The 13,252-nt window shown below is 39.8% G+C and overlaps 1 protein-coding gene across 3 annotated transcripts in view; it reads left to right on the top strand.

The window, feature by feature from the left end:
• NR3C2 (nuclear receptor subfamily 3 group C member 2) overlaps positions 1-13,252 on the top strand; it is a 190,013-nt gene that overhangs the window by 35,247 nt on the left and 141,514 nt on the right. Inside the window, exon 1 of one of the 3 annotated variants that reach the window (XM_058802916.1) lies at positions 2,246-2,435. The exons of the other annotated variants lie outside the window; for them this stretch is intronic. Coding sequence (XP_058658899.1) covers positions 2,338-2,435 — 98 coding nt within the window. The 5' untranslated portion in view covers positions 2,246-2,337. Of the gene's footprint in view, positions 1-2,245; positions 2,436-13,252 lie in introns of those variants that run through there. 3 annotated transcript variants of the gene reach the window in all.

The following is a 13,252-nucleotide window of genomic DNA, read 5'->3' as shown; positions in this document are numbered from 1 at the left end:
GTTTCCATGCTAACCAGATTTCCACTTTGTTTGACACTCTGTGTGGTGCTCTTGCTGCCGGGGAGCTGCAGCAGCTCTAATGTATGTGTAGTAGATACTGTGTCTGTGAAAGCAAAACCAGCCTGGAAACAAAATAGTGATGGCTGCCTCCTATGAGACCTGCGTGGAAAAGTCCGTGAGAGCAAAGGAGCAAAAGCAAATCAGTTCTGTGAATGCAGAAATGGAGACACAGGGAAGTGGTTTTCCTAAAACCATCCAGGGGTGACCTGCAGGCTGGAGACAGAAAGGGGATTGCCAGCTCTGTATCTATCTGTCAGATTGTATCTCTGTGTCTGCACTTCTGCTATCAGCATCCCTGATTTTTGGTGTGAAAAGTAAGTTAGTACTTGTCCTGAACTTGCCAAAAATCTAATACTTGTCACAGCAAGATGCACGTCAGACAGTGATTTTCAGATCTTTGCTGGTATCTTTCAGAACTGGGATCTAACCTGAGACATTTAGTGAGACGCAAAGCTCATTTAAACAGGGCTGTTGCTGACTTGCAGTACTCTGAGCAATTTTACATTCTTAGCTAGGAGGGCTGGGGTGGGGATGATGATGGGGAAGACTGTCAAGGATTTGAAAATCACTCTTTCCAGCCCTTCCAGGACTGCAAGCAAAAGCTGTCTCTTTTTTGTACTCTAAAAATTCTTCCATTCTCTCCTGCTTAAGTTGCAAATTCATTTTTAGGCTAGAGAGATCATGATACCAAAGTTTAAAGATTGAATACCATTAAATTCAGATATTAAAAAAAATAAAACAATTTTTGGGAATCGGGCACAGAAGTATGAGAATCAGCTAAAACTGCTGAAGTTGGGAGAAGAGAACACTATTCTGAAAGCAGGAATTTTTGGAAAATGTACTAATGCTTATGGGGATATTTAGAATATCTCCAGACATAATATGGGTAGGGTAGCCGTGGAATAGTTGGAAATTCGCTGAAAGTTTAAAAGCTACATAATGAAACAAAGGCAGGTCACATGGATGTTCACTTCTCATAGGTGGAACCAGTGCTCCTTTTATTTCTGTTTTAAGAGTGGAAGGAGCACTCAGGCTGTGCTTATTTATAATCGTTGATGCTTAACTCTCATCCATATTCTCTGTATTTACACATGTGCTCTCCCTCATAATGCGGACTAGCGATTTTCTTTGTCCTTTAACAACTTGTTTCCTCTTCAGTCATGCTTTCATTCACTTCCTTTTGGCTCTTTCTTTTAACTCTAGCCTGTTCTAATTCCCGCTTGTTGCTGCTTTTTACCCTGTCTTTCCTTTTCTCCCCAGCCCTTAATTCCTCCCATCATTCTGTTCCTCCTTCCTTCCTGCCTCCTGCCAACGGTTCAGATGGTTTTGAGTGACCAAGATGTGGGAATATCGCATGATGCATGTGGAATGGAGCAGTTATCCCCAGAAGTCAGTGCTTCTTTAGATTTCCCCACTGCTGGCAAATACCTACCTCTGTACACCAGGAAGCCTTAGGAATAAGCCCTTAGAAGATGGGCTTCCCTGTGTCACAATCCTGTGGAAGCCCTTCAGGAAGCGGGTGCTGTGCAGCTGGAGAGGGAATGAAGCAGTAATGTACACTTGTGTCATGAGGAAACAGAAACATGAACCAAACTGCTTAACCCAGCACCTTATACTTCTGCTGGAGTAACTTGATTTAGTAAGTTAAAATGTCAGTGCTGTGGCTGTAGCACTGCTATTTCCTTTCCCTGCCTTCTCGACAGCAACGACGCTCCAGGGTTTTTAAAAACATCTCCCAAAAGCAGGAAAGATCACGAAAAACATTCTCTTAATTGCACACAGTTTTTAATATTCCTGGGATCTGTTTTGAAGGGTGCATTTGACAGAGAGAAACCCAGCAGCCCCACACTGAATCCTTTGTCCTTCCTGCGGGGTGAAACAGTAGATAGCTTACTGTAAGTGTGGCTGCCTGCCAACCCGTGGCGCAGATTCTTTTTTTAATACTGTAAACTGGCAAGAAATCAAGAATTGCCGTTCTTCCTTTTATTTACTTTCCCTTCTGTATTAAAGAGCTCAGTAAATAAGAGAAAGTTAAATGTTGAGTGAAGGTTTCATACTGATTAATCATTAAATAGCAAAGAGTTATCAGTTCGGGGGGGGGGATTTGCCCCCTTTTTTCCATTTCTCTTTGGTTGAAACTGGAAATATCAGTTGCTTCATCTGGAATAGATTATCACAGGGAAAAGTCTGTGCAGTTTGAAATGAGGACAGAGCAGAATGCATCCATCATGCATAGTTTAAAATAATCTGCAAGACTGCTTCTGATTTGATCCTTAGATGTACTTCCTCCCGATTTTCTTCAAAACTTGTGTTAATAATGAGTACTCTGTCTCTAGAAAAGGCTTTTTTGTAGAGTCTGCCCCCAGCCTCTGCTTGTAAGTATTTTCTTATTTGAACAACTAAGCTTCCTGAAATAGCTGCTGAGTTTTTTGTTTTGCTGTTATATTTAAAAGTGGTAGAGGGGTGTGGAGTTCCTTCTGCTGCTTCTCAAATCCAAGGCATGCCTTGCAAGCTACTTTGCTTTCACGCTAGAAACGGAATCGGCAGTGCTGCTTTCCTCATGGTTGTGTCGCTAAATTATTGGCAAAATAATCCCCAAGCAAAAAATATAATGTTGGTATTGATATTGGGCACATTTGAGTGATTTATCTTGAGAGAAATGTATTTCTATGTGCATGATGCAGGAGGCCAAATTAAATTTAAAAATTACTGTTGCTGTTAAATACAGACCTAATGTGAAAAATTAGCCTACAACAGATTGTTTTAAATCCCAAAGCATACTGTGGTTCATTCAGAGGTCAATCTTGCTTAAAACATATTAAACATTTAATAATATCAATGTATATCTGTTGCTGACTTGATGAACCTGCTATATAGGTCACGTATGCACAGCTTTATTAAAGGCATTGTTGAAAGAAAACATGGATTCATGTTTTGTTTCTTTTTATACTTCATAGCTAATTGGAAATTAAGGTTTCTGGAAGTGATAAGGAATAGTTCTGCTTTAAAAGCAGTGGACTGTGACTGAAGAAATCTGGACTTGATCTGGCAGATTTCTTGAAATAACTTGCTTAAGTCATTAATTGTTTTGGGGGGTTTTCTTTTGTTTGGTTGGTTTCTTTTCCCTCTGAATTCTTCATCTGTAAAATGGAGATAATCCTGTTCCCTTACCAGATGGCAGTATGCTATGGCTAAATTAATGAATGTTTGTGGGACAAAGCAGTAACACTTAATGGGCTCAGCATAAGTATTCACATTAATGATTCATGTTAAAGAATGATTGAAAAACTGCATTAACTTGAAACTTGGGAGTCTGCTGTCCCAGAGGCAGAGGCTTAGTTTCCAATCTGCAGTGCCCAAACGAGGGACACAAGAAATATTTATTCAGGAAATTTAGTAGTTTACAAGTTTCCTTCCTTTGGTTCCTTCCTTCCTTTAGCTAGAAAGAAATTTTTTTTCAGACTCTGCTGGAAAAGTCTGGATTTCTGAAGTAAATTATATTTGAATATAAAAGGAATAGGCATATTTTTGTGGATATTTTTGCAGGTGATCTGACACAAAAATTAATGAGTAAATAAACTATTTAAGGATGATTCAGTATGAGAGATGATCCAAAGAAATGAGAGCAATTTTTCCAAGCAATTATTTAAAAAACCCAACTCGCTCCTGCAAAAGCACAGATCAGAAAATATCCCGTCTCAGTTATAGCCATCAGAAATCTCCCCTCCATTCTCCTTTTTCTTTTGAATCTATATTTTGAGCTCGTTCAAGACATGTAGGAAAGTTTTCTTGCAAAATGACAGGTAGAACTATCACAAACTTGTTACTATTTTAGGGGTGTTGGATAAGATGCATAATTATCTTGAGTATAGTTTCGGTTTTGCTGCCTTTTCAGTGTAGCAAGCTACAGGGAAAATACAAATTCAATCTTCAAGGATCCTCGACCTTAAAGGGAGAAGTAAATAGGTAACAACTCTACTTTCACTTACGTTTTGCAGTCTTTTTTTTTATAAACAGGGTTGTTTATTTTAAGTGTAAGTGGCATTAGTTTATCCCCGTTTTGTTATCCATATTGAGGGAAAATAAAAAAGTATCTTCACAGATACTTTTGGAGTTATAATGTGGCCGTGTGACTTGAGAGGAGTCTACTAATACATAATTCTCCTTTGATACTGGGAACAGATTGTCTTCAATAACTAGCAGATTTCTGTATATTTTTTAAAATGCAGGATTAAGTGCTTGAGGTAACTATTAAATGACTTTATTTAATAAAAACCAGTGCACTGCAGTAGCCTTTCAGAGTTACTCTTGCCATGTTTGGATAGTTCTCTTGTGGATCTCAAAAGCTCGGGGTTTGTGCTCCTTTAACTATATATTTGGAAGAACCAGAAAATTGTTTTATCACTTGCTTCCTACTGACATACTCGGTTCTTAGAGTAACAATTTTCCTTGGCTGTTGCAGTGTGTGCCAGGAGATTGCAGATCCTGTGTCTGTCCATAGACTTGATACCTCAGAAACTGTCTTTTATCCGATATGCTGGTAAGGCAATTACCATGAGTCAGATGAACCCTCCACTCCAGGTTCCTTGTTATGGGTCAGGCCAGAGCAAGACCTTTTCTGGTCAGGGAGCCAGTCTGTGAATTAATGTCAGTGAGAATTACGGGTAAAATCCCTAGCCATGGCTGGTGTCCAAAATCAGTAGCAAGACTGGTAATTTAAATGTCTGACGCTCCTGGACAAAAATAAGCTGCTTGCGTCTCGCTCTTTCTTTCATCCTAACCAGACCACTTTGGATTTGTCCAAGTAAAACCAAGAGAATAAGTTTGAGGAGGAGGAAAAAGTGTGTCTTCCTCCTTCACTTCAGTAACTTCGTGTTTGTCCATGTTTTTTTCCCCAGCTCCTTAAACCGGAGGAAGGGTGTCCCACTGATCGTCTCTCAGCAGGTCACGGCATAAGCTGCTCCCTGTTTTATCCCTCTCATGAGGCCATATACCACTTGCTGCATTCACTCTTTCCTTTGCCAGGTCACGTTTGATTTTCTCCTCTTGAGCAGGGCTTAGAAGAGCCCCAGTCCTGGCCAGCTCCTCATTCCCTTTCCAGAGCTGGGGGCTGCTGGGCAGAGCGACACTTGCAGCCCCGTGACCTCCATGGCCGTCTCATCTCCGCTGCGGCACCTGCGGCAGTATCGGCCGCAAAGGGATTTTCTTTATTGCATTAAGCTTGCAGAGAGAAGATTTAGTAGGTGTGTCACAGTGCCATTAGCCTCCTGTGACCCAGTGTCTCAGCAAATCCTGCCATGGCTGTGTAGAATTTGTTTTAGTTTGAGCAAATTCATCTTCATTAGAGCCATTTTGAGGGAAACTGTTCTCTCTACCCATGGGCCCATCTTCTTAATTCTAGGTGGCTGGACCTACTGCTGGTATTTGAATCATTATGCCAGTCTTGAGTAACATCCCATCTGGCAGTGGGAAATTCAGAAATACAATTAATTGAGTTTCCTTATGGTTGTGAAACCCTTTTTAACAAACTTTCACACAGAAACAGAAGTTTTATGCTTGTGGTAATAATGTTCATAAAAAATGTTTTGGTGTGCTTAGTGCAAAATAACATTTCAACTTCTGGAGGACAACCACAAAATCTATTAAAAAAATAAATGTTGGCAGACACACAGGCAAAGGAAATCTATCAAAGTTTGTTGATATTTGTCTGCAGTGCAGACCAGTTAACAAATTCTTTCCCTACGCGAATGAGCAGCATCTCGTCACAACACTTCAAAATCTTTAAATAACTTAAAGGCTCTTTTCTTTGATGTGAAGTTCACTGTGCAACACCTTGGTGCCAGGGAGGATAGTTAATTATTGTCTTTATTAGAGGCATGGCCTGATTTAAATATCTGTATAAAATGTCTCATCTGTGGCACACTGATACTGCTTGAGCTTTGAGTACCTGTTGCACGTGAGCCACCTTCAGCTGGGCCATATTCAAATTGAAGAAAAGAAAATATTTTACCATCCTTCAGATCCTAAATGGAGCTCTGCTGAAATGTCATTGGAAAAGTTGGAAGAGCTAAGCCTAGCTTGGGAAAATAGTAAACAAAATAGGATTTTTAGGTGAGGTACGAGTAAGATTTGCCTGTACAAGTAGAAAAGTGAGACCTGCTAGTTTAGACCAGCAGGTTGCCTCTTGCCAAATTCCAGATGACAGTAAATAGAAGTGATGTGGTCTGTGTCTTTTGGTGTGAATATCCCTGTTTTAGCTCTGACTGCGGGGTACTTTTGGGGGAAGAATTGCTCAGTCATGGAGTCACACATAGAATGGTTTGTGTTGGAGTCAACTTTAAAGGTCATCTAGTCCCCTGCCATGGGCAGGGACACTTTTCACTGACCAGGTTGCTCAAAGCCCCATCCAACCTGGCCATGAACACTGCATGGATTGGGCATTCACAACTCTCTGGGCAACCTGTGCCAGTGCCTCACCATACTCAGCGCAAAGATTTTTTTCCTAATATATCATCATGCCTGTGCTATTGGATTCTAAACAAATATACAGGAGAGCCTTTTGATATCTTTGGAAAAATGATCAGAGGAAGGAATATCAATGTTTTGGATAGATGGATGTGCTGCAGTAATACCTGCTGCCCATCACTGAGGTCTGAGGTCCAGCCGCTGCCTTTGCTTTAAGGCGTTCATAGACTCGACATGCATTAGCTATTGGATAAAATGTGAACCTTAAGTGAAAGGATGTACTGCTAAGATAACCTTTAATTGCCAGATATGGGAAGGATTTAAGACCTGTTTCCAGCTTTTTTTTTTTTCTTATAGCAAATGTAAAAAGCTTTCCAGTTAGCTTGACAGTTTTGGGAGGGGTCTTGCCCTGAAGTTTCTGTTCTCCTTGTATGTTGCTTAGGAAGAATAAAAAAAAAAAAAGTGCATAATTTTTTGTCTGTGAATGCCTGTTGATGGAATTTAATGCTGTTTAACTGAGATAATCAAAGGGTCAAATAATTTTGTGAATTGTTAAGTATCATTTTATCTTTAGAACAGTGACTGTGGTCCCTGGGGTTGATGAACAGCGATTGTTATGGTTCTTTTACCATCTGGCTCTGTGACAAGAATACCCAATCTTATGTTGCTCTACATGATGAAAAAATAGATAAATAAATAGGATTTATGAGTTTTCTTTACAAGGCTTTTCCACAGGGCAATTGATTTTATTTTAGTCTGTACAAGACAGACCAAGACAAGAAAAAAAAATTGTATTTCTCTCTCTTGCTTTCCCAGGTTCGGTGTAAATGAAAGAAGACTGATCTGTACTTACAGATCTTTAAAAATGCCTTAGCAATTTTTCTTTGGCTTTCTGAAGAGAAGATTCTGTATTGTTAATTTTGAATAAGGAAATTTTTTTTTTTCAGTAATTTTGAATGCCCTTGAGCCCTCTTATGCAGAACTCTGTAATTCTTCATGACAAGCACCCTTGTCAAGACTTTTTGGGGTGGGAACCTTCCTTTTTAATTAGGTTGCAGATAAAGGTTCAGCTTAGTCATGTTAGCGGTGGAAGTTTCTTCAGTGACTTTTCCCATCAATTGTATACTTTATGTCAAGGTCAAAAGTATCACTGTTCTTCAAAAATTATCTCATAACCTTTTTTTTGTTTAAGGAAGCAGTAGTCTCCTTTGGAAGAGTCCTATACAAAAGATTAAATTGGTAGTATCAGAAATTCAAGATAAATCAAAAGGCTTTTTGTAAATGTGAAGACATTCCATTTAATACTAAGCTGCTTTCTCCTTTTCATGATAAGGCAAATGCAAAATTAAGTAACAGAAGTCAAGATCAGAAACATTTTGAAGGTTTGTTTGTTTTTAAAGTGTATTCCTCTTCCGAGGAGAATATGCTTCAGGTAAATATTGCATCTGTCTTGTAAACTGGAAAATCAACTTCTCATCTTACTTAAAAGGTGCCTTTGTACTAAGGACAATATAATATCATTAAAATAGTGTTTTGCATAAAGAGAAATGCAATGTCATGGTATTTTTAACTACTTTGTAAGAGCCAAGCTGTTGTGATGAGAAAATTTCAATAAAGTTTCTAATATTAAAATTTATTTTGCAAGTCTATAACCTTATTTGGCATTTGTCAGTTGGAATTAAATACTGGTTGTCTTCTTGAAATTAGGCTTAGAACTGTGTCTTTAATAATTTTCAAAAAACGAATATAATTATAGGTTTCTCATTATAACAATGGTACCAGCTGTGTTTTCTTAGTGTAGAGATGGTTAAAAGCTGGTATATTGGTCATCACAGATCAACATATATATATGTATAAAGTAGCTGTTTGTTGCATGAAAAATAACCAAGATTTAAAAATTCCTTAGAAATGTGCAGGTGACAGTTTCCTCATGTCTACAGCCTAATGTCTAAAGGCCTAATTCTGTAGTTGTGCCCAGAGAGCACTGAGCAGAGTGGGATGTAGCTGAGAAGCTGCTTGCGGAGCGATCCTGTAGCAACACCCGGCTCAGTCTCGGTCACCCTTTGGGCATGGCATGTCCTCAAGGGTGGCTGCTGCCTGCAGGAGGGTCACTGGTTCAGGAGAGTGGTCAGACTTGCCGGGCAAGGGTGTGTTCCATGGGGCACAGGTGTATCTGCATGAGCGTTCTGGTGTGGGTTAGGAGTGTTCTCCTGAAGCAAGTCCGCTCATTGTCCCCGCTTCCTGCCGACGTGCGCGCCTCGCCGAGCGGAGCGCGTGGGCGGGTTTCATTTTGGGTGCTGCTAAGCCAGAAGATGTTCCCACCTGGGAATACCCACTCAGTCAGCAGGGCCAGTCTGGTTCTAGCTCAAAGTGAAACCATCTGATGGAAGTGTGGACACTTGTCCTCGAGATCAAGCCCTGAGGAGCCGTGCTACTGGCTGTTGTCACAGCCCGACTGCTGTCACTGTCCCTGTCTCGGCCAGGGACTAACAGCAGGTGCCTAGGGAAAACAGTAAAAGTGCAAGCACAGAGTAGTGCTTTCCCAATATATTTTCCCAGCTTTCAGCAATCTGAATCTCACAAACTTCCTGAAGCAGAGATGGTATCTTTGGTTTAATAGCCTGTGATAGATTTTTCTTCCATTAGTTTGTCTTATTGTTTTGTAAACCGTGTGCGTTTTTATCATCCACAATATCCTGTGCAATGAGTCCTAAGGTAGAACAATGTATGTGTTGAGAAGTACCTTCTTTTTGTTTATTTTGAATTTATTACCTGAACATTTCATTTGATGCTCCTTTGTTCTTATCTTGTAAGAGACAAATGATTCCTTATCCACTGCCTTTATGGTGCTCCATTTATCACGGATCTCTTTGATACTACCTTGATTGTTTGTCTTCCAGGCTGGAAAAACCCATGTCTATTTAGTTCCTTGATCAGAACCCATTTGATACCTTTGATCATCCTTGTTCTCCTCTCTGCCTTTCCTTGCTCTGTTTTGTGTTTCTGAGACTGGAGGACTGCATGCAAGCTAGAAAATGTATTCATTGTGCAGTGTCTGTTGTTTAAATGCTGGCTTGAGGGTGTGTTCTGTGGTGGTCTACATTTCCCATAATTTTTAACAGTATTTGCTTTTTTATTGGACTGCTGAAAGTAATCCATCAGTGTTTTTAAATGTCCTTGTTGAACACAAGATCTTTCCCTGCAGTGGTAACAGCTAACCCAGAGCCCATACTGTACTCATCGGGTTGGGGTTGTTTTACTCCCCACCACTCCCTACAATTCTTTATACCTGCCAACACTGAGTTTTGTCTTCCATTTTACAATTTAGTCTTTTGCTATGTGAGATCAGTTGCAGTTCTCTCAGTAAGCCTCCATTTGTATTGCTGTGAGCAACTTGGTATCGGTAGGGTACTCTTTCTGCACACCATTCTTCCCTCTTCTTCAACACTTTTATCCAGCTGTGTCCTACAAAACTCCTGTGGAACACTGATAGCGACCTGTTTTCATAGAGAAACTGAATGTTTAATGCCATCTTTTCTTTCCCATCCTTTAACAACTTATGTCTTTGGAGATCAAATGAATGGAGTGATCTGGTCATGTTTGTCCTCACATACAAGGATTCTCCAGCAATGCTGGTGGATTTATGAGGCAATTGTTCAAATGCCATGTGGACTCTTCCCCAGCACGTGGTAGCTAGCTCTCTGTTCTTTGTAACAGTTCCTATCAGTTTGCTCAATGCGATGTCAAATTAATTATTTTGTAGTTTTCTGGATCCTCCTGAGAGGCCTGTTAGGAACTTGGCAATGTGTTTGCTATCTCACACTTCTCTGGTACAGAGATGGGTCTAAATAAGATTAACATGAGCACTAATAGCTCAGCTGTGTGTACGTGAGTTCCTGCTGAAGTTGAGGGAGCACCATCTCACACTTGTGCTCTGTTACCATTTGGTTTGGCTGTATTTCTCTGCTGACCTCTATCACTGATGCTTAAATTTCAGGCTGATTCTCAACCCAGAGACAAAAAACCCTACTCCAGTCAGGGGATCGTCTACCTAACTTCTTCCATAGCAAGCACAGAGGGAAGACATCTTTTAGTTTTGTTGTTGTTTGTGGTTTTCTTCATTTGGTTTAATCCTATTTCTTCTTCAGCCTATTTAGCTCTATGTAGATTTATAGGCAGATCTGCGCCAGGGTTTCTTTTCAGACAGAGATAGGTTACATTACCCAGGGACAGAAGGGATACTCTTTTCACTGGGACAATCCATTAGCTTTCTGTTCCCTTTAACTCCAGGCAGCAAGAAGGGACCAGTGCAGAACTCAAGCCTAAGTCCCTGAGTGAACCTCCTTCAGTGATGCACTGGTGACTTGGAGAAACTTGATAAACTTTTGAGTTGTGTGGGCATTTTTTTGTTATTCATTGCTGTTTTGAATGAGTTGTTTGGGGTTTTTTTTTGGGGGGTTTTTTTTTGTGTTTTTTTGGGGTAGTTTTCTTGGCTTTGTTTTGTTTTAATTCTCTTTAATATTTCCCCTAAAGACAGCTAGGAAACTAAACATGTCAGTAATCTTAGTGCAACTTTATGATTTCATAATTAAAGTCACAATGGCAGGAAATGCAGAAGTTTAAGTTTCAGTAGCAATATTGGCCACATATGGACTGTTTTAACTTCCTGCCTTTCATAATCAATTCTTATTTACGTACTGTGTGATCTACATTAAAAACTAAGAGTCTGGCAAAACCTGATCATTTTTATCCTAATGATGCTCCTGGGAAGTTGTGGGGAACATAAATTTTTTGGTTAAGAATTTAGTGCAAGAAGTTTAAGTGATTTACTGTATTTTGTGTATGAAGCTTATGGAACATGGGAGTGAATGCAGACTTCTGAGTCCTACCCCAAGGTTAACATGCTTGATTTTGTTTCCAGTAATATTTAGTGACTTTGCTGAGATTCTCTGTAAAAAAACTCCCTATAAGCAAGGGAGAATGAAGAGGAGAATAAAGGTGTTTGGATTATGAATAATTGTCCAAGAAGTCCTGAAGGTTGAGGAAAGGGTGGGTACTTCAAATTCTCTGGAAGACAAGGGTGTGGGCATGTCTTGAGAGAGGTCAAAATTGTCTCTGGGGAGACAGCAGGTGACTTACATGTAACTGTGGAGCTTTGTCAAGGGGACCAGGTGAAAATGTGCTGCTCTGTTATACACAAGGTCATTTCAAACTATGCTAATAAGTTAGAGATCATACACTGCAGGAAAGTAGGATATGAGATCCCTTAATGTGCTCTGTGTGTTAAAACAATAGGCATGAACACAAAGGGAGGGCAAATAAATAGGTTTGAAGCGCATTTTTGGTTTTGTTTTCAGCTGGTTCATTTAGAGGAGGCTTATTGGGAATCTACATGATGGGAATTTGAGTTGTATTGCTCTTCACTAACACAGCTGACAGGGCAGAAGAACCTGGAAGTGGAGAGGTTTGTGACAAACCTATAGCTGAAGAATGAGGCAGAGGATCAGTTGAAGACTGGCTTTGAGACTGAAATCTTTGAAGGTCAGAGGCTGTGCAAGAACTAAGGTTAACTTCATCAAGACTACTAGAATTTATGAGGATTGGACACAAGGCAACAGTTGGAGAAAGTGGAGTTGCAGGTTGCAGACCAAGGATCTTGGCAGGTACTTATGAGGAAGGTATTTGTGCAGTTGGCATGAGGCATGAATGCACTTATCAGCCTAGACAAGAGAAGTGCAGGTCCTTCAGGAGGTGCTTGCAGATGTGCATGGCTATTTGAAATCTCAGAAATCAATTTAACATTTTAATTTTGGTTTAGTTAATGGGTAATTTCTGCACTGTGTCAGTGTCAATGGTTAATTATTTGCACGTTTCATTAGGAGAGCAAAAGGAGATTGCGCCTGGTCCATGGCATGATCTGGTTGGTGTTGGCTGTAATGCTGAGCTGAAGTCAGAATTGCTTTTCTGCTTTAATATATTTTTAATACTGCATGTGGTTCTGTCGTGGCCAGAACATTCAAGTCACTGTGGGATTTTTGTTTCATTTTTAGTTGTCCCATAGTTGTAACTCAGCTGTGAGTGTATGTTCCACAGAGCCATTCCTTTTCTGTTGTCTGTCATTTTCAAGTAACCTCAAGTGTCACTCCTTTATATAATGAATGGTATATATTTCCAGTTGTGATGTAATTGTTTGGCTAGTGGCTGAGATAATGAGCTGAAGGACTTGAGCTGATGATCTCATCTTTCAGCCTGTCAGACTCTACATTTTTTTGCTAATCACTGCTCATAATGAATACTCACTTACCTAGAGTATTTCTTGATACTTCAAAAGTTTTCATATCAAGCATGGGGTGAATTTAATAATGAATCAAATGGGACTTTATATTATTTGAAAGAATTTTCTTGTACCTTTTTAAGGTAGATTATTTTTCTGATTTCTACGGTACTGATATACCTCCCTTGTTCCCTACATGGCTTTAGAGAATTCTTGAGCAGTGAAGACCAGACATAGTGTTTGATGAGGTAAAAAAAGGATTTTTTCTGAGCAGAGTTTACATCTGAATATGCAGAGCCTCTGAGTGCACTAAAAGTGCTGTATGGCATGTTTCATAAAACTGATATTTTAGTAAAGAAGGATCTCATATGACATTGCTTTTCATCATTGCTGCAAAACACGGACGTTCCTCCTTGGGTGGGAGCCACAGTACACGGATTTTTGAAATGAATG

This window comes from Ammospiza caudacuta, chromosome 4, assembly GCF_027887145.1.
Source record: "Ammospiza caudacuta isolate bAmmCau1 chromosome 4, bAmmCau1.pri, whole genome shotgun sequence".
NCBI classification, from domain to species: domain Eukaryota; kingdom Metazoa; phylum Chordata; class Aves; order Passeriformes; family Passerellidae; genus Ammospiza; species Ammospiza caudacuta.
This window is presented reverse-complemented; position numbering and strand designations above follow the sequence as displayed.